Raw genomic sequence first — 27,520 nt, forward strand, 5'->3', positions numbered from 1 at the left:
AATATAAAATCTATTTCTGATTTATGGAAATTCTAAGGTGAATCTAGCACAGTGTTTCTTAGCATGTTTTGATGGGAAGGGGAGATATCTGAGTTCAAACTCATACAGTCCGCAAGATGTTGATGGACCACAATTTCCAGCATTCTTTGCTGTAGGCTGTGATGGTTTGGTCTCCTTAGACATGGAGTCCAAGAACATCTTCAGGGCTATATGATTTCCAATGACCATTACAGTCCTTCCCAGAGCAAAAAAGTACCAAGGAGAAAAAAAAGTACAAATAGGAAAAATAGCATTTTCTTTCTACAGTGTTCCTTTTGGTTAATTTGCTTAGCAACATTGCTGACTTGGTAACTTGTGGGTGAGTCAATATAACCTACTTCACTTTCTGAGGTTAAAATAAGGAAGATTATGTACACTGCCCTTTGTTCTTTCGAGGAAAGGTATGATAAAAACATAGGAATTTCAAAGCACTCAACATTATCATTTTCATCAAGACTATTAACTCTCATACTAGCAAAAGTTGTGAAGCAAAGTTGTATAGCTTGATGAAGTGTAGTTGCAGATATCACATGATTTTTTTCCCCTGCAGCTTATTTTTCGAACTTAAATAGAATATGAATTGTCTAGGAGAGCATGACTGTGAAGCTTACAAAAGTAAGAAGAAAGAAAATAGGTTGGGGGGAAATAGCAGTGAACTGCTTGAAGTGACAGAATTGTGTTGATGGTGTTGATCCATGACACAACGTCTGTCCACTTTGCAAGTTCGGCAGCGCATAAAAATTCATTCTTGTAGCAACAAGGAGATTAGGATGCAAGGGAAGAAAGTATATATCTTGAATCTGAAATACATCCATGTGACTGGAGAGTAATAACCACTGATTGCCTGAAACTGTGACAATTTCAGATTCAAAAGTCTAACTGAATGGACAAGCTCTATAAGAAATTTAGCTGGAATACTGGCTTTAAAATAACATTAATGTTGACAATACATTGCCTATCTTAGAAATATTTGCACCTTAAGAGAAGTCAGCATGACATCTCAAGGTCAGTAACTTTTTAATGACACATAAAGAAGATGTTGATGTCAGTGGAAAAATATTTCCTTTACAGAATCTGCAAAGGAATCTGCTCAATACTGATTCATATCTAACTGACCTTTGAATTATCTTCTGAAACTGTGGAGATACCTGTAGTTACACCTTACCATTCGTTTTTTATGTCTTACATTTTCAGTCCCCAAAATATCAAAGAGATGCCCTTTTTCATGACTGAAGACAGAAAATATTTACAAAAAGCAGACATGAGGACTGAAGTGGGAAAATTAAATTCTATTGTGAATTTTTCTCAAAGAAACACATTGTGTTGCTTTGCTGCACAGAAGGGCAGTCTTGCAAACCATGCTGTGTGTATTTCTGCATGTGTCTTGTACTGGTTGGTGCAAGCCTTATTGACAAACATCAGAACTAATGGCATGGTAACCTAATAATGAACATCAAAAGACATGGACACTGAATCCATGCATCAAATTGTTAATCTGATTCAGATTATAAGAAAAAAACTTGCATTGAGTGAGTCATGGTTTTCTAATCCCATTGAGAATTTCAGTAAATTGACTGTGTAGAGCAGTGGTTCTCAACCTGTGGGTCCCCAGAAGTTTTGGTCTTCAACTCCCAAAAATCCTAACAGCTGGTAAACTGGCTGGGATTTCTGGGAGTTGTAGGCCAAAACATCTGGGGAGCCAAAGATTGAGAACCACTGGTGTAGAATATGACTCCTTTATCCACAAATTAAATACCCATACATCAGAAATATTTGTAGACCCCTCTAGGTCCTCCAGTGTGATTCTATGACATGCTTCTGGCTCAGGTAAAGTTAAAATATAGAGTTCACTATTATTCATGGTTCCAGACATCCACAAAGGAGAAGGGTCTTAAAATATATTCCCCATAGATACGGAGGCGATATTGAAAACTTCTGTGTCCTGACTCAATGAGAATTCCTCTATCTCCTAAGTGAGAAGATGACCAATGAACCCCTTCATTTCTGTTTTCCTGCATCACAGTTTGCCAAAAGCATTTATCTTTATCTCTTAACAATTACTAGGACAAAAAAGTATTGCAGTGGCAAAAAGAAATAAATTTTTTGGGCCTTTTTCTTTGTCTTAAAAGTTTTTGTTTATTTTGGTAAATTTTCTAAAAAGTGTACACGTGAACTGGATAAAATTTGGGGAAGCAGTTTACAACTGTTTATGAGACATTGTCATAGAATGTTTACCCTTTAGGTCACAGTAATCTGTATCAATGTCTCATTTATGAAGGTTTGAAAAAGGAAAACACTGTCCAGTTTTGCAATGTTTGGCATGGGATGGCCAAATGGAGAAGTCATGAGTCTTCCTCCCCTATTCCCACCTGTATCCCTAAGATATCATTTCTTTTCTTACCTGCATTAAATAAGTGACATTTTACTATTGTGACTAAAGATATGGGAAATATATTTCTAATTTCCCTACAGTAGAAATAAATATAAATAAACAGTCCTGAAAATATCATTTCTATCCCCTGTCATTTTTCCTGATTTGCTCCAGACATTCTGCTCAAAAACTGGATGCATAGACAGCTAGGATTTCTCTGTCCAACATCCATTATCAAGAAAATTTTGTGCCTTCCAACCAGTAAGCAGCAGGAGTACATTTTTCCATCACTTTTTTATTCATCAGCAACATCACAACAACCCACAGTGATTCCTGCTAACATTAGCAGACTTTCCTATTATTAGGTGGGGTCGGCTATCTTGTACTAGTGCTAACACTAACATTAATGCTTCTTTTTTATTTCATTGTGGTTATACAATTAAACATATTGCAAAGAATACTGCTGTGGAAAATATTCCAGAATTAAGGCTTACATTCCCAGATTCGGTATCTGCAGAAAAAAAATGAAGATTACAGACACAAATGCAAATACTTATCTCCTCTCGTCCCCGATCCTACCACTGACTTTTTATTTCATTAAAATCTTTGTGACAGAATATAAAATTACAGGTTGAAAATTTATTAACTGACCAAGAAAACCATTATTTTAATGAAAAGCAGACAGCCTGTTGGTTGATTATTCTTTTGACTTCTCTGTGAGCAAAGGGATAGAAAGTAAAATTACTCAGAATAGCCAAGGATGCTTCATTAGACCAATCTCATGCAGAATGTAGGCTGGTGGGTACCTTATTGTTCCTTTGAATGCATCCTCAGCATTGCCTATTCTCTCTGAAATTTCACTTAATTTCAAAAACTAAAATAAGTATCTTGGGCAATTTCACATTCTGAGGAAGAATATAATGTCCACATCAGAAGTCACTGCTGGTGGGCAATTCTGACAGAGATCCACAGGCCAGTCATTACTATCTTTGTAAAGTACATTTCTTTCTCTTATTGAGAACAACTCTGAATTCTCTTTAAGTTTTCTGCCAATACTTTCAAGGAGGAGTTTTGCCCATCTCCCAAGATTCAGTGTAATCAGGCCATTATATATATGCAGTTTAAATATTCTTAGCTCTTCAAGACAATTTGGGGAACAAGTCCCTAAAGTATGTGAACATAACAGGGAGGAAACCTTGCTTATTTTCAGAGTGGGAAGTTTGTATTCAGGTAAAAATCCAACTGAGTGCCCAAATTGAGGCAGATTTCTCTATGTCACTGCAACTATCATATTTCCCTGATCAACATGTGCACAGGGCTAATATCTTAAAGATATTGATAGTATGGTGGATTTTCACCAGTATAAGGAATTTCTCACGGTACCAATGTAAATGTAAGGACATATTCAGCGTAAGGCATTAAGTAGTTGCTTGTTACCTATGTTTCATAACTCTAGAAGAGTTGATTCTACTAATATTCCAGGAAAGGGAATCATAGCTAAGGGAAAATGAAGCTGTATGACATAGCATATATCATATTAGATCAACATTTAGCATATCTATATAGAAAGATCAGGGTTGAGATTATTGGCTAATTAGCCTAGCAGTGACTAGAAGAAGTTAGTTTTCTGTTTTAGTAATTTTGAAATTGTACTTCCTTGAAAATATTTTTAAAACATTTTTCAAAATATCTTGAAAATATTTTTTTTGGTAAATCACTCAGAGGGCAATTTTATATTAAATTCTATATTGGGAATCATGCTACTAATCGGTCAGATGCAGCATTGGGTGAATCTTGTGAGCCCTTGGTACGCCAGGTTCCCATTGACTTCCTAAAATGCCCAGTAATCAACTTCAATAAAAAACAATTTCTCAGTTGAAAAATAAGTCCCCAGGGAACAGTTCTTGTTCTAAAATACTATTGGATGAGTCACCCTGAAACAACAAAGAAAAATCCCAGAGATGTCCCCAAAAGCAACCATTAGTAAGTGGAACTCTCTGACTCCGAGTGTTGTGGAAGTTCCTTCTTTGGAGGCTTTCAAACAGAGGCTGGATGGCTATCTGTTTGGGGTGCTTTGGTTGTGCTTTTCCTGCATGGCAGGGGGTTGGACTTGATATTCGATGTGGTCTTTTCCAACTCAATGATTCTATCAATCTATGATTCTATGTATATCCCCTCTATGAGTCCCCTCAGGGAGAAGGGCGGGGTAGAAATATTGGAAATAAATAAATATCACTTGATCAACCCAAATCATAACATGTAGTGACAGGGTTGCCTAGTGCCAAAAGTGGCACTCCAATCCATAGTAAAAGTAAAGGTGTCTCCCTGACATTAAGTCCACTCATGTCTGACTCTGGGGGATGGTGCTCATCTCCATTTCTAAGTTGAAGGGCCGGCATTGTCCGTAGACACCTCCAAGGTCAAGTGGCCGGCATGACTGCATGGAGTACCGTTACCTTCCCACCGGAGCAGTACCTATTGATCTGCTCACATTTGCATGTTTTCAAACTGCTAGGTGGGCAGAAGCTGGGGCTAACAGTGAGTGCTCACTCGAACCTGTAACCTTTTGGTCCACAAGTTAAGCATCTCAATGCTTTAACATGCTGCGCCACTGGGGGCTCACTCCAATCCATAGCAGATGCCTATCTGACTGTCATATAATACATAACTTTCATAGGAAAAATCTTCACTGAACTTTTTTTATTAGATTTGAATACAATAAAGTTGTGCTTTGAGCTACATGCAGAGAAATGAATGGAATTCTGATAACTCTTCATCCTCACAGCCTTTGAAAGCTGAATAAGCAGTTTGATGTTGGAAGTTTGAAACTGTGATGTGCTTCTTTATGGAAAAAATATTCATCACTTACAATGAATTTTTTGTAGCAGTGATGTTGGCTGGAGGATTCTGGAAGTTAAAGTCCAAAGAAGTAACCTTTCAAAGATTCTGTGTGGACTTTTACCCTGTTTATCTTAATTAAAAAGTGATTCAGCATATTGCTGAATCCTTAGGCTCCAGTATTCAGTTGTCAAGTCACATCTCTCACTTACCTTGCCACCATAATCTCTGGAGTTTTGAAAATTAATTGAATGTTTTAAAAGTTCTCTGAATATGAAATGCCGCAGTATTAGGGTGATTGATATACATGTCATCCAAGTAATGGAATCTGCACTGATATCTGGTAAAATGTGCCACACATTTCAATGCAATGAATATGTGGTTAATGAAACCTTTTATCTAAATCAATGTGTACAGTAAAGCTTGTCTAAATCAGCATTTTTCAGAAGTCTTTCAACAGTGCATTATGACAATGAGCTCCTTCATCATCAAGAATAGGGTTGCTCATGTAGAGACGTTAAAGTAGTATAACTCCCCATCAACCTTAGCATGACCATTACATCCATCACCTTGAAAGCCACCATAGTAGCACTGTTAAAACTGGAAAATACAATAAAATATAAACTCCACAAAAGAGAGCTACCTTTATTGGCCAACCAAAATGCTGAAAATGCATCATATAAGCTTTTAAAGTTTAACTGGCTTCTTCATCAGACAAAAACAAATATACAGAGAAGGTAAGTGAAGATAATAGTGTCACAGTCCTACATTCTGTCCCAGATGTTACTCTATTGGTAGTTAAGTTGGTATTGAAAGTTTTCAGTGCAAGCAGAAGTCACTCCTTCTTGACCCTGTAGGGAGTGCTTTGTGTGTTTCTTTATGGCTGGGGGGGGGATTGTATTGGATGATCCTTGTGGTCTTTTCCAACTATATGATTGTATGATTTTAACCAGCAACAAAGGGCAGTAAAAGGCAGGTAATAAAATTTTAACTACATTACCAACAACCTTCCTTGAAATCCAGCTGTCTCTGCAAAGCGAACTGATCCTTTGGTAAGCAGAGAACATTTAATTTGTCAAGAAATTTCTATACTGTTACATCTATTTTTTTAAAAAAACAATTTAAATGCTATATAGATAAAGCTTGTCAGTTGTTGTCCAATGCAAAAGGTTTATATCTTTTGAAAGTGAAAGCCTCAAAGAATTAAGTCCCAGTTCATTAGAACTTGGGTTATTCCATTTCCATGGCCTTAAAGTATCCATGGCTGTAAAAAAACAGTTCATAGCACTGAACTGTGATTTCAAGTGCTCCTGTCTTTTGGTTCATTAATACTCAGAGGCAATATTCTGCTTTTGAAGAACATGCTGCTGGTCAGTTGAAAGGCAGATCAGAAACAGGGATTCTGTCTGTGCTAGGTGAGGTTACCCTCCCTTTGAAATCTTAGGTCCATAGGTTGGATGTTTTCCCAGACTCTGCTCTGAGCCTGAATGGCCAGGTTTCAGCAGTGCCCAGGAATGCATTACCACCACTACAACTGGTATGCCAGTTGCACTCATTTCTTGAGACATTATAAAATCTGGTGGCCACCATGACACATTCTTTGATTGTATTCCATTTGGATCTCTGTAATGCACTCTACATAGGTCTTTAGAAATTTTTCAGAAACTACAGCGGGTCCAGAATGCTATGGCCAGAAGACTGATCGAGGTCAGGTACAGAGAACTTCCTTCTTAAAACAGCAGAATTGGTTACTGGCTCATTTCCAGAACACAATTCAAAGTGCTGGTCATGACCCATAATGTCCAGTTTAGGTCCAAACTATCTGAAAGACCCTATCTCTTTATATATACCTTCCAGAACTCTCAGGCCAAAATGAGGAGACAAAACTATTTCTTGCCCTTCTTTTTATTTTTCTTTATGTCTCAGATAATTTCATTAACCCCAGAAATCCTTCCTCTTCCATCCTGTATTCTTCTTATATAAATTCCTGATGCTAGATCATTATGGCCATTTTCAGAGTAGCCGGGAATCACTACATTCCAGTTTTGGCCCATGTGGTGCTACTTGTGTTCTGTTATGTTTCAGAGCTCCTAAATGCTATATGTTCCATCATTGCACAGATGGAGCTAGAAAACACATGGTCAAATAACATCAGAGTGTGGTCAAGGGAGTGAACGTTTTTAATGAGGAAGAAAACACAAGCTAGGAGAGGTTGTAGCTATTTTGTTTAACCTGAACCTACTCAGAAAGTTAAGAGTCCACACCTTCCTCTATGACACTTCAACTGAATTAATTAAGTGCAAAATACTTTGACACTTTCAACTTTTTTTGAAGAATGAAGTATGATGGCGGTGAAGGAGGAAAAAGGAAAGGAAAAAGAAACATGGATATTTTAAAAGCAGCTGAAAAGGTGAGATGATAGAGGATGAATTGAGATGATCTCTACCAACTGGGACAGCTGGAGGGTGTGTAATGGTACTGCTATATGGGAACTATGAAGATTCTTTCTGTGGGTTACCTATTCCAGTGGTAATTTAAGTTGTTAAAATATGCATAGCACATTCTTCAGATATGCTGCACTATATTTTACCAGCATTTTCTACTCCTTAGGAATTTCGTTTCTGTCAAACTGAATGAGACATGTTAAAAATATCAAGTGAGATCTACATGGCACTATCAAGAACCAGACAAATGGCACAGGTTAGAATTCTCAGTGACTGTCTTACAAGTTATGCTCATGCATTTCACTTTAGACTTGATCATTTCTAAAGCTATTATGATGTATGCTTTCCTCCATATGTAAGTAAGACATCCTTCATAACATGCACAAAATATTTGAATCCCTGGACTTGTTAAAATCTGTTTGTTACTTGTGTGATGATGATATATATTGTACAACAAACACTTAATAAGCATCTGTCAGAAAATTGACAATCCTTCCCTTCATTTCTTTCTGTTCTTTCTCTGCTTTGTAGCACATGCCTTGTACCTGTCAAACAGAGGTTAATAATATGATGTTAATACAGAACGCTTGTAAGAGATTTATTCTTAAGTTCTAAGAATGATTTCAAGATGAAAAATAAAACACATATAAACATTATATACCCTACCCACACATACATAAATCTTTGGACATGGAAACTCTTCAAATCAAAACAAATTGCCTGTTGGCATTTCCATTTACGGTGAGTTTCAGTAAATTGTTTTGTTCAAGAAAAACATCATTTCTCTCCCACTTAATCATTATTTCACTTAAACAATGCTTCTCTTCAGAAAATTCACCATTTAGTCTTCCAACTTCTGTTGCTTTATGAATTTTACTGTCCCTGAGACTGAAGCACTTGTTGATTACAGTGTTAATGCTCAGCCCAGACCTTCACAGTGATATCTAGACTCCAAGGCCAGTTTATTCTCCTGTATGAATAAGGTCAGGCTTGCAATCAACACAGAAATTAATTTGAAGTAAACTCCATACAATTCTGTTCACTTGAAAATGAATTAGCAGGGTAGGAGGAGAAGTTTATATTTTCAAACTGGTTAAAATTACTTCATTCCTAGTTTAAGCTTCCCTATTAATTCCCTTTTAATTTAATTTTAGTTTAATTCCCTTTTAAGATATTAAAATGCAAATTAATGCCTAATACATAAACAACATTTTTCAGAGTTTTCAGAAATAGTCTGTGAATGGAGCCCCCGGTTGCACAGCGAGTTAAACCACTGAGCTGCTGAACTTGCTGACAGAAAGTTCAGTGGTTCAAATCCGTGGAGTGGGGTGAGCTCCCGCTGATAGCCACAGCTTCTGCCAACCTTACATTTCGAAAACATGCAAGTATGAGTAGATAAATAGGTACCGCTCTGGCAGGAAGGTAACAGCACTCCATGCAGTCATGGCAGCCACATGTCCTTGGAGGTGTCTATGGACAACGCCGGCTCTTTGGCTTAGAAATGGAGATGAACACCAACCGGACACAGCTAGACTTAATGTCAGGGGAAAACCTTTACCTTTACCTTTGTCTGTGAATCCTTGTTTTCTTTGTTTTCATAGGAAATGCACAAATTGACAAGAATTCATTGGTTTCTTTCTGTTTCTAAATTTGAGCTAACAGGGCAAAAAGAAAAAAAAACAGCACTATCTGATATTACTATTTTATGTTTCTAATATTGGAAAACATTTGCAATTGAAGATAATGGAATCCTATTTTGTGTGTTATATGTATGAAGAAAACATGACTAGAGTTTATAAACATTGGCAAGACTGGCAAGAAAATTCATTATGAGCAAAATTTTCCAGCAACCTCTGAAGCAAAAGTAAAGAATCAAAAGTTGGAATAGACCACAAGAGTTATACAGTCCAACTGCCTACCAATAAACAAAGAAAGCACTCCTTACAGATGGCCATTCAGCCTCAATTTAAAAACCTGCAAAGGGTAATAACACAGAAAGAGATATTTCCCATACAGTCCGGAAAACTCACAGCAACCCAGTGATTCCAGCTATGAAAACCTTCGCCAACTCATTTCCCATAGTGTTTTCCTCTATATTTAATATGTGAAAGTCAGTTTTAGGAACATCTGAAAGTGAGGATGGCACTACACTGTAGAATTAATGCAGTTTGACACTATCTTAACTATCATGGCTCCATGCTATGGAATCTTGGGATTTATAGATTAGTGAAGTACCAACACATTTTAGCAGAGAAGGCTAAAGATGTTGTAAGACTATAAATCCCAAGATTTATATTGAGCCATGACAGCTAAAGTGGTGTCAAATTGCATTACTTCTATAGATGCATGTTAGGGAGCCTGTTAAGTCTCTAAAAATTGATTTCCTGATACAATCAGCATCTAGTGTATGTTTTGTAGGCATATGGGCACAAGTTAGATTGCCTGTATTCTACTAGTACATGTACTAAATAGATTTGCAATATATGGCATATCTCTCAGAATCCAACCAGACAGAATTAAGCATATTTCAACATGGTTCCCTTTTATTAATATCATCAATGACAATTGTGAGTGTGCAGTCACCGCTGTATCTATGGAGAGACATTTCAGTTGATTAGCATAGACTTTACTTACTCTTTCATGCTGTGAATCAATTAGATCTCTTTACATTTATGCCAGCTTTGTTCTATGAGGATCCTGGTGCAGATGTTTCAAGGCTAGTGAGATTGATCCTGTAAACTTCAACACAGGAAGTGGGTTTATTTTTATAGCATTTCTGCCTTCTTAATCCACTGAATTTGTTCACAGCAATAGATGCTGATGCCTGAAACATGCAGTAGATACTAATAGACAAGGTCTTTGTTGATCCCCAAAACAGTACAGTTGTTGCTGCCTGATACCTACAGCCTTATCACATGGGGCAATTAAAGTGTCCTAAGATGCTTTGCCCTAGTTCACCCATGGAGCCCCATGTGACCCATCAAATGATGTAAGGCAACTTCTGATGGGGCTCCGTGGGCTGACAGCATGGGTGGCAGCTTCCACTGCCAATACACAAGCCACCCCATGTTCCATAAGAAGCAATGGGGCTTTGGAGGAGCTGCAACACCTCCCCACATGGGATTGGGAAGCATTAGCTGGTGGCTGGAGCACTGGGATTGCCCCATTGCCACCCGCACTGTCCCCATAATTTGCCATAGTGGCTAGTGAATCATGCCACTGGACCTCATCCATGTGATGAGGTCCCTACAGTGACTACAAAAGGAAAGGGCTTGTCATTAAATTTATTTGTGCCAATGCACAAATACAGAGCAGTTTCGGAAATATAATAGTATGATGCCATGACTGGAGAAGGTGATGAATAATGTACTGAATGATGCCATGACTGGAGAAGATATGATGCCATGACTGGAGAAGGTGATGGATAATGTACTGAATCTGCTGTCCAGGAGCTTACCAGGAACTCACTGTTTATAGCAATTTCAAGACCTTTGCTACAGGACTTCAGAATTTTTACTTGAAAATGAATCTGAGCTCCCAACTCTCCCCTCCCATTCCCTCCTTGATTTTCTTGCTGTGATGAGAAATTATGGTTTGAATGAACCAAAGATTTCTCAACAACAATTAGCTATGGTTTGATCAGACGAGGAAGCCAATGATGCTATTAAGGATGCAAAGAAAAGCAAGACTATGAGACCGTGTAATTTGCCTAATTGTCTTGAAGACAAGTTGGAGCACTTGAACTGTTCTATTTGAATTGATCCACAGTCTTCAAATACAACTCAGGCTGGATATACACTGCAATATAATGCAGTATCAGAATGCAGAGTAACTGCATTGAACTGAACTATATATAATCCAGTTTAATACTGTTATTCTGCATTCCAAAACTGCATTATATCGCATTGTAGATCAATCCTCATATACTTTTGATTTACCCTGCATGTTTCTTCTTTTTATTGCATCAGACAGTGGAATGAACTTGTACAGCTGGTGAGGACTTATGGTTCAGCAGGAAATGAGCATCCAGATTTCACTGTGGCAAAATCATTTAACATAACAATTAAACTTTTATCAATAGAAATTGATATCATGAAAAATAATGGGGGGTAGTAATGGAAGGAAGGAAGGAACGGGTCTAATTTATTATCTTGGCATACAATCCTTTTTTAAAAATATCAACAATAATAATAGTAATAATAATAAAACTTTATTTATATTCCAGCCCACCTCTCCAAGGGAACTCAGTGCGGATTATAACAAACAAAAGGCAAATGCTCAGTGCTTCAATACAACAACACATACAAACATTACACAAAATCACCTAACATATAAAAACACATTATAACATGACACTAAAGTTAAATAAAACATAAGCTATCAGATAAATTATATCTAACTTAAAACATGAACCTCAGACATCAATTTACAAGTTGATTATGTGGCCAGTGATGTTAACTGGGCTAACAGGGTCTGCAAAACCCAAATACATTAACAGTTCTCAATCAGAGGTATAGTAATGTTACATCATCATCTAATCCTCCTTCTCTCCATATGCTAATGAGAAAAAGTAAGTTTTCAGTTGTTTTTTTGAAGGAGAGAAGGGAAGGGGATATCTTTATTTCTTTAAGGAAGGAGTTCAAGAAGTGGGGAGCGATCACGGAGAAGGGCTTCTCTCTCATATCCACCCGCCGTGCTTGGGGTGAGGGTGGGACCGAGACCAGGGCCTCCTCTGCTGATCGCCGTGTCAAGGTTGGTTTATAGGAGGAAATGCAATTAGTCAAATAGCCTGGGCCTGAACCATTTAGGGCTTTATAGGTAATGACCAGCATTTCTAATAAACAGAATTTATTAATCAATGTTGTGTTTAATAAAAGATCTGTGACTAAATCCTACTGAGCATAGTGAGGATTAATTATGAATAAGCAGAGCAGTGTGGTAGAGTTCTCTTTTTTACGATAAAAGAACTCCTACGATAATACTATACTATCATAATTACTATAATAGGAATAATTAAAATTATAAACTTGTAAGGAGTGTTTCATATACTAGCAAAAGAAGTTTCAACTGTGCCTGATAAAAATGTTTGGTTGAATTCAAGACTGGCTTCCCATGAATAGAATCTCAGTTCTGCAGGGGGTTCCCCAACTCTCTGAGCAACATTTTTAGGGAGCAGAGAAGGTGCTATGATAAGCGGGTGGAAAACTGCTTCATCCAGCCTTGTCGGCACAGATCTAAAAGTAAGCATCCAATGTGTATTGTTATTATTGTATCAGTTTGCAGTTTTAGAGAATAATGAGGAAGATTTAAAAACTTCACTGTTTTGAAAGAGAATTGTACCCCATGTCAACTTTTAAGCTGTTATATGTACCTCTAACTTCTTCTGCCACAACAGTCTATGATGTTTGGATTGGACAGAAGGCTTCAATTGTATGGAGCAGACTTGTCAAGTCTTTCAGACACTGTGTAAAATGGGTTAAAGATACCTCCCTCCCTGTTTTGTCCAGTTCTCTTTCACTGATAGATCAAATAACAGCCACTTTCATTTTTGACATAATAGCTTCAAAAGTGACACCAGAGTTTGTTTTTAAATTTGTTAAAAATTGAAATCCTTTCAATCTACTTCCAGGAAATTATCTTTAAATAGCTGACAACACTGCAAGAGAAAGAATGGGAGAGAAATGCAGATGCAAAGTGTTTTACCTTCGCAATGCAACTACATACATGCTTACCTGAAAAAAAGAAAAGATGGAAAGAGTGATTTTTTTGGACTACAACTTCTAGAATTTCCCAGCCAATATGTGTTGAGGAACATGAGAGATTCTAGTGTAACTCACCAGTGGAGAAATTATCATTTGCAAGCAAATTGTGAGTGACAGTCAATGGACCTCCTCACACACACCACCAGAATCGCCGCGGAATGCAGCAGATTGCAGTGATTGTTGTAGCACCCACACAAGGAGTGTGAGGACCTGTCCCACACCATCCTGGCTTTCCTCCTACCTCACCCTACTGGGCAGAGCATCAGGCAGCTGGCTGTCCCTGTAGATTTTGATGGAAAAAAAGTCTTCTGTCTTTTACCAGGGGCTATTTTTTGGTGGCAGCAGGGTTTGTTTGTTTGTTTGTTTTTTGGCAGTTTTGCCATGGAGCCACCCCAGAAGTGCTTTTCCAGGGTGTAATGGGAGCTAGCAGACTATTTATTTATTTATTTATTTATTCCAACATCCCATTTTAGCTCCTTTTTAAATGTTCCATTTTTCCTCACTTCCTCTACTTTCCCCCTTTTGTGCTCTGCTTCCTTCTATTAGTGCAAACTAATTCCGCAGGAAAGAGGGAAAAGATGAAGGCGACCTTTGCCCTTCCCGGTAGACTCAGGCAAAAGCAAACGGCTGTAGCATCTTCTAGTTTGTGAGTTCTTGCTCATTAAGAACCTTCGCCATCTTTATCACATTCTGACGTCGCTTGGCCACATGTATCCCAGTTTTCATCAGTAAAATATAGGAGAGTGTGAGCTTGTAGTCTCTTAAGTAGAATTGTTACGGTCAGGGCATACCTGTCAAGCATCAATGTATGGAGAACCAATTCCTGAACATGACTCAACTGTTTTTGTTTTTATTTTTTCTCATGATAAGTTACAAAATCCTATGTATTGAGTTTTGTGCAGCTTGATTTTTTATTTTGAGTTTTGTGCAGTTTGGTTCCCTTGGTTCAGCTTACTTATTGATTTATCTGGCTGACAGAGGTTTGGCAGTGTCTACTATAAATCCATAGATTTCCTTCAGTCTACAACACCTCGCTGTGCTCCCTGTCTGCAATATGGTCTTTTTAAAAGAATGTCTTCTAAAAGTTTAAATCCTTAATAACATCCTGCCACAGATGACACATATGACCTGTGTACAGATGTGTGACAGGGATGGAATCCTTTTGATCCCACCGCTGCCACCAATTGAGGAGAGCTCAAATTGTGGTACTCAACTCAGGCAGGGGAAATCTTTTTTAAAATCCCACTGCTGCCTCCAATTCAGGAGATGTGCGCGCGTGTGAGAGGGAGGGATGGAGGATGTGTGAATGTATGACAGGGATGATTTAGTGGATAAGGAAGGATAACAGAACTGATGGGTCTAAATGAGTAAAGATGGTAACTTATATAGAAAAGTACGGTAACTTATATAGATAGGTACAGTAACTGCCACCAACGTGAGGTAACAGGCTTACAGAGAGGCAAGGAGACTTATCTTTATGAACAATAAAAAAATTCAATCTTTATTTGTACATAAGCGTATGGTTCCAATACATAAACGTTTCAGGATCTTAAGTTACAATGTGGTCTATCTTGAATGGATATATCTTAAATAACTTCTCTTCGAACAGTAAATAAAACACCTGGTCAACTTATATTCCCAGCTTTTCCCCTGCGTGAACAATAAGCTGCCGTCCTTAGCTGATTTCCACAGCTCCTAATCTTTCCAAAACCTAACAGCCACTCTTCTTCTCAAACCCCTAACAACCACTCCTTTTTAAACCCTCACAGCAACTGAACTTTTTTTAAAAGGGAATATGCTCCAACTGTCATCTTAGCCACGCCCCTTTTCTCCCAAGGGAAGCTGTGTTACCATGGCAACCTACTAAATGCTGCTTCCAGCTAGTATCCATGCTAGGCTTTTCCTTGCTAATATATAACTCCCTTTTCCCTTAACAAACAAATAAATAAAATCATATCAATAATCCCCATTAACTCATAACATCCTTACACCTCCCCCCTAAGAAAGATTATTTTTGCCTTTTCTATGCCTAGAATGGGCAAAAATAATTAATAAATACATATATACATACACAACAGTATTCCTGAAATAAAAACATGGAGTTAAACACAATACATAATTCATAAAATACAAACCTTCACTGTTGCATATACGCATAGCATATTCATATCTCACCATTCAGTTATGAGATAGTTACTATTCAACATACACCTTAAATCCATTGGTCATCTCCCAGTGTTAAGATACACAACCTCAAATCAAAAGACATTTTAAAAATACATTTTCCATAAATCATATTTCTAACAGTTTAATTCTTATTCTGGGTTATCCCCCAAGTCTTTATTTATACACTGGACTAAAACATCTTTAGACACTTTGTCCAACTCATAGAAATCTTCCTCTCCAGCCCAGTTAGTACAGTTCCTCGACGTTTCACTCTGCGGAGCATTCCAGAGGTTAACGTGTTGTTGGGGACAACCACACTCATCCTTCCCAGCAACACAATGAATTCCCTCTGTCCCAAAAAGTCTTTTGCAAAACTTCCAAGAGTCATTTAAGAAGTCCTGCGAAACATTGTCCAAACATTTTTGTAGAATATTGAAAGTAAGCTGCTGATGGTTAAAAGTACCAATCTCTGTTGCATAGTGGTCCTCAGAACTCACTCCGTTGCAAACCAATCTCCGCTTGTTTCTTGGTTCGCTGCGATTGGCGATGACCCACAGGCTCAAGATGTCCATCTTCTTTCCTCTAACAATGGTGTTCTTTGAGGTACCGGTCACTGCTCTGTCCTCCTTCCAGGTTTCCACCGGTCCTTTAGGCTCTCCTGCACACAGCAACTTAACCGGATTAAATTTGGTGTTTTCCTGAGGTAAATTTTCCTCTGGCCACACCTGCTGACCATGCTCTGTACTTGTGGTGACCAAAGCGGTAACTACTGAGCAGATAGAGTCAGTTGAAGACTGTGAAGAGGCATCCAGACTTCTGCCCTTTGTAGTACTGGACTGTAAAGTCTGTCCTGAACAACTGCCATCTTCCTCCAACTTCTGACTCCTTATACCAACATTCATCTCTTTAGAGTGCTCAAGCAAATCATCTTCATCAATGGCTGGCACTTCTAAATCCCCCATTACCTCAGCTTGCTCTATTCCTGTGTCACCACGGTGTTGAACAGGGATCTCAGCCACTGGTGACTCATTTACCTCAGCCACGCAATGAGTCTCAAGCTGTGACTCAGATAATTTCTTTTGGAGATTTACGATTCCTCCATCTTCAGCAGAATCTTCTACTGGGTCAAAATAAGAGCTTATATGATCAGTAGAGTCATTGTTTTGAGATGGCTTCAACTCTGAAGGATAAACTTCCACTCTACAGTATTTGAAATATTTGCCATATTCCACAACTTTCCTCTCAATTGGTCTCTGTCCCTCTGTACAGCCATACCAATTGACTAACTTATTCCAGGCTTCAATAGGAATCACCTCATAATCCACTTTATCCATGCGATACTTTTTTAAAGTCTGAGTTTCTGAATCTTCAAAATGTTTCATGTTGTCAATGGGTCCTGGGTAGTGATCAGGTTTTCCTGCATAATACAGGTCCCAACTTTCAAAACCCACATATCTCTGCCACTTTTTGAACCACTTATAATCAATCAGGCACCAAGAATCCCCTGGACACAATGACATTTTCAAAAGTGGTGCGAGCTCAATCCGCTGCATCTCCACATCATCATCTTTATTAAACTTTGAGAATCTCTTCAGAAGTAGATCAGACGCTTCAGTCCTACCATTCCCTTCTTGGTTAATAATGTGTGGTTGAGACAGTGCCAATTTCTCTATTTCCAATTCCAATCGTTTCAGTTCTATTTCCTTATCCTTCTCTAGCTGCATTCTTTTCAATTCCTTCTCTTGTTCCATTTCCCATCGTTTTTCCTCCCATTCTCTCTCTCTTTGCTTATCCTCCCTTTCTCTTTGCTTATCCTCCCTTTCTCTTTCTCTTTGCTTATCCTCGCTTTCTCTTTGTTTATCCTCCAATTCTAATTTTCTCAATTCAATTTTATATTTAAGGGTTTCCCTTGTCTCAGGGGTTTGCTCAGAGTCCGAACTATCTCCTTGGTATTCACTAGCCTCTCCTGCTAACTTCTTCTGTAGTCTAGTAGCCATTTTTCTTAAATTTTACCTCACGATTTCTTACTATGCGGTCTCAAGGCACTTAGTTTGAGATGTTAAACGTATCCCGCCGCTTGGCACCAATTGAGGTGAGCCCAAATTGTGGTACTCAACTCAGGCAGGGGAAATCTTTTTTTAAATCCCACTGCTGCCTTCAGGAGATGTGCGCGCGTGTGAGAGGGAGGGATGGAGGATGTGTGAATGTATGACAGGGATGATTTAGTGGATAAGGAAGGATAACAGAACTGATGGGTCTAAATGAGTAAAGATGGTAACTTATATAGAAAAGTACGGTAACTTATATAGATAGGTACGGTAACTGCCACCAACGTGAGGTAACAGGCTTACGGAGAGGCAAGGAGACTTATTTTTATGAACAATAATAAAATTCAATCTTTATTTGTACATAAGCGTATGGTTCCAATATATAAACGTTTCAGGATCTTAAGTTACAATGTGGTCTATCTTGAATGGATATATCTTAAATAACTTCTCTTCGAACAGTAAATAAAACACCTGGTCAACTTATATCACCAGCCTTTCCCCTGCGTGAACAATAAGCTGCCGTCCTTAGCTGATTTCCACAGCTCCTAATCTTTCCAAAACCTAACAGCCACTCTTCTTCTCAAACCCCTAACAGCCACTCCTTTTTAAACCCTCACAGCAACTGAACTTTTTTAAAAGGGAATATGCTCCAACTGTCATCTTAGCCACGCCCCTTTTCTCCCAAGGGAAGCTGTGTTACCATGGCAACCTACCAAATGCTGCTTCCAGCTAGTATCCATGCTAGGCTTTTCCTTGCTAATATATAACTCCCTTTTCCCTTAACAAACAAATAAATAAAATCATATCAATAATCCCCATTAACTCATAACATCCTTACAACTTGTAACCCTAAATCCAGATGATTTTCTTGGAGGTAGGCATTATTACTACTCATTTATTTCTTGCTACGCACACAGAGGGCTTTGGTACATGGAGATAGCAAACTGGCATAGAAGCTTGGGATAGAAATGTTTCAGGCCTCCAGATGTTGTTGGACTGCAACATCCAGCAGCCCTAGGTAGCATAACCAATGTTTAGGAATCTTGGGAGTTACAATCAAGCAACATGCAGAGGATCAAATTATCCTAACCCTTATCTTAGAAAAAGAGTTATCAATGAGATCTGCTTCCCATTTTTCCTTAAGCTTTGTAACATGTGCTTAATTCAGCTTCAAGTTCATAAGCCCCATTCCTAATTTTCCCTCTTGATTGAACTAAATGGTCTTAGTGGCCCCTTTCAACACTATGATTATATGATTTTATATTTTATTAAGATTCCAGAATTGGGATTAAAAATATCTTGTAAGCCTAGTCATTTTTTTACTTTGAAAATGCAAAAGTAAAATTGTGATAGATTTATTTTATGCTTTTGTAATATATATTCTTCCAGCAGCATTTTCCCATAAAGCCCACTGCACTACAAAATTGCTCAACAGATATTTCAGACAGTACAATTACATTACCATCTGTTTGGGTTGGCATATGTGCAGTTTGAAATCCAACTTTTCAGGCATGTCAAGACACTGATTTGATAGCATCAAGTCACTCTTTGAATTTACTTTCATTTTGCTGGCTCTACCTAAAAGTCCATGCTCGTTTTAATGTTTTTCCCTTCATTTTCAAAGTTATAATGATACACATCTACTGAACCTTTCAGGCTTTTGTCACCATATGTTCCTAGTGGCTCACTTTGTTCCACATCTGCCAATTGTACACTGCATTGTGCGTTCAATATTAGCTCGAAAAACAAATAGCTTCCAACAGGGTTTCTTTCTTTTTACAGCTGTGGAATTAACTGCTCAAAATTCTAAAAGCATTCTTGTTCTGAATCTGGTTTTACAAAAATGACACATGATTGATGTGTGACTTTAATACATCTTGGTCTGTCTAAGGTGCAATCTAGGTTCATTGGCATAAGTAAAAATTTTCAATAGGCATCAGTCAGATATTGATTGCACCCTCCTTACTACAATTATGAAAGGACTTGCATAAGCGCATGTTAAAACATGGCAAGTATTCATGCCAATGGAATTTTAAAACTAGCTGTACCTGAATTTTGAAAAACAGGTGATAAAGATTTAGCTTTGAAAAATATGTTTTATTTAGATTTCTGTATCAATAACTACAGAGAGGAATGATTTCCATGACCTAAGATTGGCTTGTTTTGTTTTTCTGTGTTCTGATGTTCTCCCCTAACATCTGCCTGATAAAATAATCACAAGTGATATTGTACTGCATTCTTTTTTGGCTGGAGAGAGATGTTGGTTGCATATCTCTCTGAGCAATCCTGTATTTTTTTTAAATGCCTTTCTTTGAACATACCTCTCCCACAAGATTGTCTCCTTCAATAAAATGAAGTTTGTTGTCCTGAACTCATTATTACGAGCACTATTGTGAATCTGAAACCAACGAGTGTAGGAGATCAACATACCTGGCTCATTTTGGTACTGTGTGCTACTTCGACTTGTGTGAATATTGTTACAGACTGCCTTCAGATGTCTGAAAAATAGAACATTCGAGGACTAGACCTTTGTCCATGTAGCATAACATTGTCCTACTCCCTTCTCATTGCAGCCCTCCTGTACCTTCTCCTATGTCTGTAAATCTCTCTCAAATATCCATAGGCAGATTTGGAGCCAATATGGGTGGAGATATGAGGGTGAGGAAGTCTATGATGGTCATTCAATCATAGAAGGAGTTCACTGAATAATACATAGTTCATTGTATAAGACCAATTTCTTCTGGCAGACCAATCAAGATTATTATTAAACTGTGGTTTTTAAGATATTTATAGATGGATTTTACATATATTGGTTTTATATATTCGTTTAATTGATGTGATGTATTGTGTTATTTGTCCACCCCACCCCTACCAACATACACACACGTCAATGTGTAGAGACAGGCAGGTAACAATAAAACAACAACAAAGTTGAATAGCTCTTATTCAAAATTATTGGGATGAGAAGTGTTTTGGATTTTGGATTTTTGTCCAAATTTTGGAATACTTGCATTATTCTGTGTATGGGACCATTTAAAATTCAGAAGTCATTTGTCACATATACATCTTTAATATGTACATACTAAAAATACATGTGTGTGTGTCTACATCTATCTGTATTTCTATCTATCTGTCTAGTTCTGTACATGTAATATTGTTTGTGTATATTGAACCGTCAGAAAGAAAAGACATCACTATCTCCATCACCCATATGAACAGTCTTGGATTTTGAAGTATTTCAAATTTTGGAATTCCAGATGTGAGATGCTAAACTCATATTCTGGACTCATATTCTTCTAAACTGGAAAATAAATGACTCATTTCATAGGAAAGAAGTAATAAAATGACTGATGAATGGTATTTATAGGGCTTCTAAAGCATTAAAAGAATTAAAATCTGTGTTCATTTTATAAAAGCTTTATTAAAATAGAGTAAAACTTTACTAAATAGCCAAAGGCCATTGGTTAAATGAAATAGAGTTAAATTCTACAGAAAGCACAATAAAATCAAAGAAAGTGAAAACAAAGCAGATTGTTTAACCAATATCTGTCCATAGTACATACTGTATATACTCGAATATAAGCCTAGTTTTTCAGCCCTTTTTTCGGGCTGAAAAAGCTCCCCTCGGCTTATACTCGAGTGAGGGTCCTGGCCGGCTTCTATTCAGGTCGGCTTATACTTGAGTATAAAGGTATTCAGAGTTGGACAGTCTTATCTTATTAAAGTCTTATTATCTTAAATTACAGTTTTATATAAATATTCAAAAACATGTAACCCACTGATGCCTCAAATAATGCAATTTTATTAATATCTATTTTTATTTTTGAATTTGACCTGTAGCTGCTGCATTTCCCACCCCCTTCTTATACTTGAGTCAATAAGTTTTCCCAGGTTTTGTGGCAAAATTAGATACCTCAGCTTATATTCGAGTATATACAGTACATATAAAAAGTGTGAAAACTCAAACTTTAATATCTTTTTTCTTTACTCTCTGTCTTCATCATTCCAAGTCACATTAGCAATCTATTATATAAAGTCCATTACATTCCTTTTAAATAAAATGGATTGCCATTAGAAAATTAACAAAATCATATATAAATCTATTCTGCCCAGTCAGGAGAAAAACAACCACACATAGTTCTCTCCCAATCACTTTCCCCCTTGAATTAATGGACTATCATGCAGGATATACCACAGCATTGTATGTTACAGGATTGGTATGAATTGCTGTCCATCCTGAAACTAATGGTCTTCCATGGGGGTTTGGGGGTTGAACTCCTGAGAACCCACCTAATGTTAATATTGAAAGAAACCTATTATTTTGTGTCAAAGTAATTGTTATCTCACCAGGTGCCTATTCTGCATACATACATTGCCTAAATGTTAGGTTATAACTGTATGGGAAGCCTACACATACTGAGTGGGCTTGATACTTCCTTCACAACCAATACGTCACGTGTGTGTGGATTAGTGGATTTCCCTTTTTTCACAACAGAAAGTGGCTGTCTAAGGGACCATCTGTTGTATCATGAACCTTTCCAGACTTTAAGATCTTATGGTAAGACCCTCTTGAGAATAGCACCACTGCCAGACACACTTTCCAAGATACACTTTCCTCTCTTGTTCCCAGATTTGTGATACAGTCCCTTGGGATTGCAACCAGTTAGTACTATTGTTGCTAACTATCTGGGTGAAGATGCATATTTTTCATTTGACTTTTTGAAACAGTATAATAGTTTGACTGTGGTTTCTGTTAACCATCTTAAATTCCTATTTATAATGTAAAGATGGATTTAAAATGTAAAAATAATGGCTGGGAAGTAGGGATTTTAGATCCAAATAGTCATATCTCACTATCGCAGCTGTTGCTGTGGCATTTGAGCAGCAATGTTCACCTCGGTCTAATCGCTATATAAATACCACACTGCCAATGAAATGATCTTTTACTGAGGGCATTGTGGGAAAGTAAAAAATGGCTAATTTTACTAGCATCACTTGGTTTGCCAGGTAGATTCTTATTTTAAATGGGGCTGAAAGCAAGCATCTTAAGACACAAATTAGTGAGAATATTTCAACTCTCTCTTTTTTTCATATTTTTTTCATAGAACATTACTAAATAGAAGACCAAAAGTTATTATGGTAAAAGTAGTGGAAAGGCCATTAATAGTAGGAACATTAATTTGGAACAAACGGAATTGTGGCCTTTTTAATAGTTCAGTTGGGAATTTTGCCTAAGCATTGAGCTATTCAACGTCTAAATAAGTATTTAAGCTTCGAAAATGGCTTGGCTTTCTGCACCCCCTGTTATTTTTAATCTCTTAAGAGTTTTTCAGCACTGTATCTCATCAGTTGATGCTTCAGTTGCAACAATACTATACAGTGTAATGTCTTTCTAAATGTCTTTTGAGTGTTCCAAGACTATATCTTCCACTGTGTGATGTCTCTGTTCACCCTCCAGATGTTGTTGAACTTCCAGCATGCCTCATTATTGCCTGGATGGCTAAACGCTAAAGGGAATTGAAGTTCCGCAATGTTTGGAGCAACACACCTTGCCCATTCCTTCTGCAAACACATGAGTTTCATAACGTAAGGACCGGTTTCTCCTATGAGACTTTTAAATATATATATCCATGAACCCCAAGCATTAACTAAACATTTGGAATCAAAACTGAACAGCTAAAGAGATTATAAGATCTGATTTCTTTCAGCGTAGCCAGATCGACCTAAAATAGCTTCCTTGAATTTCCCATAATGTAGTTTTATTTGTTCGAAAGCACAATAAAGAAGCCATTTCACTAGAATTAATTTTACCCAGCAAAACTTTTATTTCTATATATCAAAGTTTTAACAAGTTTGATCTTATTCCATCTCATTGTTTATTAGACTGCTTGAGTCTTTTTACCATTAAAGCTGAATTCTCCAATGTAACAGTTTGAGCCAGGATTACAGTTTATTAGATGATTCTTGAATGTTGAGATTTTAAAATAAAAAGATGAAATATTGCTACCAGCAGAGTGACACGCAATCAAATGAATCCTACTTTCTTCCTTCTCATTTTACCTCACAGCCATTTATCAAGTTCTAACATGTAATATGACAGCTGAAAGCTTACCAGTATACCACAAATGCATTTTCTTCTCTGCATAATAATTTCATTCTTTTCACATTTAAAACTAAGCAATGTCAAAATATTTAAAACCTAAAATTATTAACGTTAAAAATACACTTCAATCCCTAATGCTGAAAATAAAATGATTCAATATTCAATCTGTGTAAAAATGCTAAAGATCAGTGCATTTACAGTACAACTCTACTATCCACGGACACACTCTGCATGGTTTTGCTTACCCATGCTCCAAAAAAAAAAAAAAAAAAAAAAGGAGTTCCTCTCCAGACGTGTTTCTGGGCTTCTCTAGGTCCTTTAGTGCTCTATTTCACATGCTTCTGGCCCAAGTATAGTCAAAATCTAGGGTTCAATATTATCTGTGGTTCCCAGTTTTCACAAAGATATGTTGAAATGTATCACCCATGAATTGTACTAATTATATCATTGGCCTGAGTAGTTTCGGCTCTTGGCACTCCCCAGTTTAACTCCTAATATCATGAAAGGAATCCAATTTACAAGCTAGATGTTGTACTCTAAAATTCAGTGATCATAAACTTCTGTGCCACATCTGTGCCTAAGCTTAATTTAGCAGTGATGATTATGTGGATTTGTGCAAATCAGTTGTTTAGAGAGGAGAGTGTCTTGCCAGTGTACCTGGAATAAGAATATATAGTTGTATATTTGAGAGTTTCACATCCAGATTCAACCAACCACAGGTCAGATATTCCTCTTCTCTTGCTCTTTGATGCAAGAGTTGTGTCAATGAAGGAGAGCCAAGAATGTGTTGACATGGTTCTTACTGCTTCTCCATCCAATTTGCAGTGCCCACAGTTGCCCAATTGATTGGCAATGCCCATGGTTGCCCAACTAACATGCTCCAACTTATGTCTAGATTGTCAGCTATTTCATTTATATGTTGTATATGGGTACTTAAGCATCTATGGATTTTGGGCTCTGCAAGGGGCACAGATATAGAGGACTATTTTATTTATTTACTAACTTAAATTATTTTTATTCCACTATTCTCCTGCTATAGGGACTCAAGGCAGCTAACTGTAGTGATGTATTTTTTATTTCAACTCTCACCACCATGCAAAGGGGAATTAAAACCAGTGGATAACATGGCAGGCTTGTTGCACTCAGTTGTACTCTAACATTCAGCCTCAAACAAGGGTCTGATACCACTGGACAACAGAACAGGATTGCATTAAATTATTTAATTTGGCCACTTTCCTTTCTACTCACAGTCCCTTACAACTCTCAAAATGGATAATCAAATGAATTTGCATTGAGATTTACCCAGACTCAATTAAAATATATATTTCACTTTGACTTAGCATAGTATCTTTCCCCTGTACATTTACCTTTGAAAACTTCCTCATCTTCTTTGGTGTGAAACATTAAGCAATGGTACCTAATCTCTGCAAATTTAATTTTTTGGGTTATTCCACTATTGTAGATAGTGACTTATTGTTTGACTAGAGGCGAAAGAAACATTAGATTCAGTCTGTCTATGTTCATACATACATCCTACAGACATCAATTTTGTTCAGATATTTTTGCAGATATATTGTTTATAGTAATTTGTACTCTTAATTTACAGATTTTTGATCCTCACTTTTTCTCTTTTGTGAGAATTTCTTTTTTAAGAAAGTAGAATAAAGGCTAATTTTAGAAGTAAAGGAAATGACGTATTTCTCTTGTCTGATTGAATTTTAGTTGGGAACAATATGTATACTAGAAACATCTAATGACATTAAAACAAATGAATGTGTTCTTTTAATGGATAATTTATTCCAGGATTGCAGCCTAACATAATGAAAAATCATTATTATCATTCCAACCTTGGTCACCCAACCCTGGAACAGCATCTGTGGGCAACTATAATTTATTTATTTACTAGCTTGGGGACCTGGTGGTGCCCGGGTCATTTGAGAATGGTATTATTTGTCTTTCAATGTTATGTATTGTGTTTGGAGTGGGTGAACTACAATTCCCCGAATTATGGGTCAATCCTCCCGAAACCCTGGCAGTATGAAAAGTTGTCCATTTTGGATCTGTGTACCAAGTGTGATCCAGATGTGTCGTTGGGTGGTCATTACGTGGCTGGAGTGGTCTCTGGATGGAGGTGAACAACTACAACTTGCAGTGTCCTGGGACAATTGTCCCACATCATTTGTCAGTATGCACAGCAGGCTATGTTGAATCTGTGTGCCAAGTTTGGTCCAGATCCGTCGTTGGCTGGGGTCAATGGTCTTTGGATGCAGGTGAACTACAACTCCGAAAATCAAGGCCCATTCCCACAAACCCGTGTAGTATGTTCAGTTGGTTATGAGGCTTCTCTGTGCGAAGTTTGGTCCTGGACCATTGTTGGTGGGCATCAGTGTTTCTCTGGATGCAGGTGAACTATAACTCCCCTTTTCCCCAACTTGTCCAATACGTTGTATTGCTTATGGGGACTGTGTGTGGCAAGTTTGGTCCTGGTGCATCATTGGTGGGGTTCGAAGTGCTCATTCATTGCAGGTGAACTATAAATCCCAGTACCTACTACTCCCAAATGTCCAGGCCAATTCCCCTCAAAACCCACCAGTACTGAAATCTGGACATATCAGGTATGCATGGCAAATTTGATCTAGACCCATAATTGTTTAGGTTCATAGCGTTGTGGGCATTGGTAAAGTACAACTCCTATAAATTTCCCAGTAGGAGTCACAATGCTCTGACTTGATGCAGGGTAAACTACAACTTCAATGTCCCAAACTCCTCCAGTAAGTGTAGTTGCAGCTAAATTCTGCTGTTTGTTATGCAGACAGATTTGAAAGGGAAGGGCAGTAGGCGGGGTCATGCAAATTCCACAGCAATGGAGAATGTTGGGATGCCTGTGTGTGGTGCAAGGGCAGTAGGCGGGGTCATGCAAATTCCACAGCAATGGAGAACCCAGGAATGCCTGCGTGTGGTGGAAGAAAAAGCAAAATGTAGGATGAAATTGTCCCCAAATGAAAGCATTCCTTGGTGGTTGTTTGTAGTGTTTGGGGAGGACATTGGCAGGGGTTGGGCTACATGTTTATAGTGCTCGCTGTAACCTCAATATCAGTGCAAAGTAGTGACTTGCTGGCTTTTGAGCAGTGGGAAGTGTAGTCTGTTTGTGGAGGCCAGAGGCTGTCTGTGTGAGCGGACATGCGTGCCACATACACACATACGGGTTTTCACTTTTAATATGGATTTAGATTTATTTAAACATTTATATACCACCTTCCTCCCAAAGCGGTTTACAGCATACTACGAACATAGTGTTAAAAATGGTCAAAACCATAGCATTTAAAACATTCCAATTAAAAACAGATATCTCAAATAAAACAGTTAAAATCACACAATCCGAAAGCGTTGATCCACGGCCAGTCCAATGTCAATTCTTCATTGCACATATGATTCCACAAACAGGTTTTTAGTTTCTTCCTAAAGACCATGAGGCAGGGCACAGATCTGATGTCACTGGGGAGGGAGTTCCACAGCCTGGGGGCCACCACTGAAAAGGTCCTGTCTCTCATCGCTGCCAATCGTGCCTGTGAAAGACGAGGGATTGAGAGCAGGGCCTCCCCAGATGATCTTAGATTCCAGGTGGGCTCGTATAACTTCTGCTTTCTGTTTTGTTAATAAGGAGAACTTTGCTGGGAAATGAAATAATATTTTAAAATAATCAAAAAAGTGGTCAAAAGTATGTTTCTTTAGTCTTGAAAAACCTTGAT

At 37.7% G+C, this 27,520-nt stretch overlaps 1 protein-coding gene across 1 annotated transcript in view; it reads right to left on the bottom strand.

Annotated features, from left to right (window-relative positions):
- Positions 1-2,130: 2,130 nt before the first annotated feature.
- The window catches only part of LOC103279137 (uncharacterized), a 55,681-nt gene continuing 30,291 nt past the window's right edge, over positions 2,131-27,520 (bottom strand). The window contains exon 2 of the mRNA XM_062974841.1: positions 2,131-27,442. Within this exon, the coding sequence (XP_062830911.1) occupies positions 15,770-17,617 (1,848 nt within the window). The 5' untranslated portion in view covers positions 17,618-27,442 and the 3' untranslated portion in view covers positions 2,131-15,769. The remainder of the gene's footprint in view (positions 27,443-27,520) is intronic.

This window comes from Anolis carolinensis, chromosome 3 (genome assembly GCF_035594765.1).
Source record: "Anolis carolinensis isolate JA03-04 chromosome 3, rAnoCar3.1.pri, whole genome shotgun sequence".
Taxonomy (NCBI): Eukaryota; Metazoa; Chordata; class Lepidosauria; order Squamata; family Dactyloidae; genus Anolis; species Anolis carolinensis.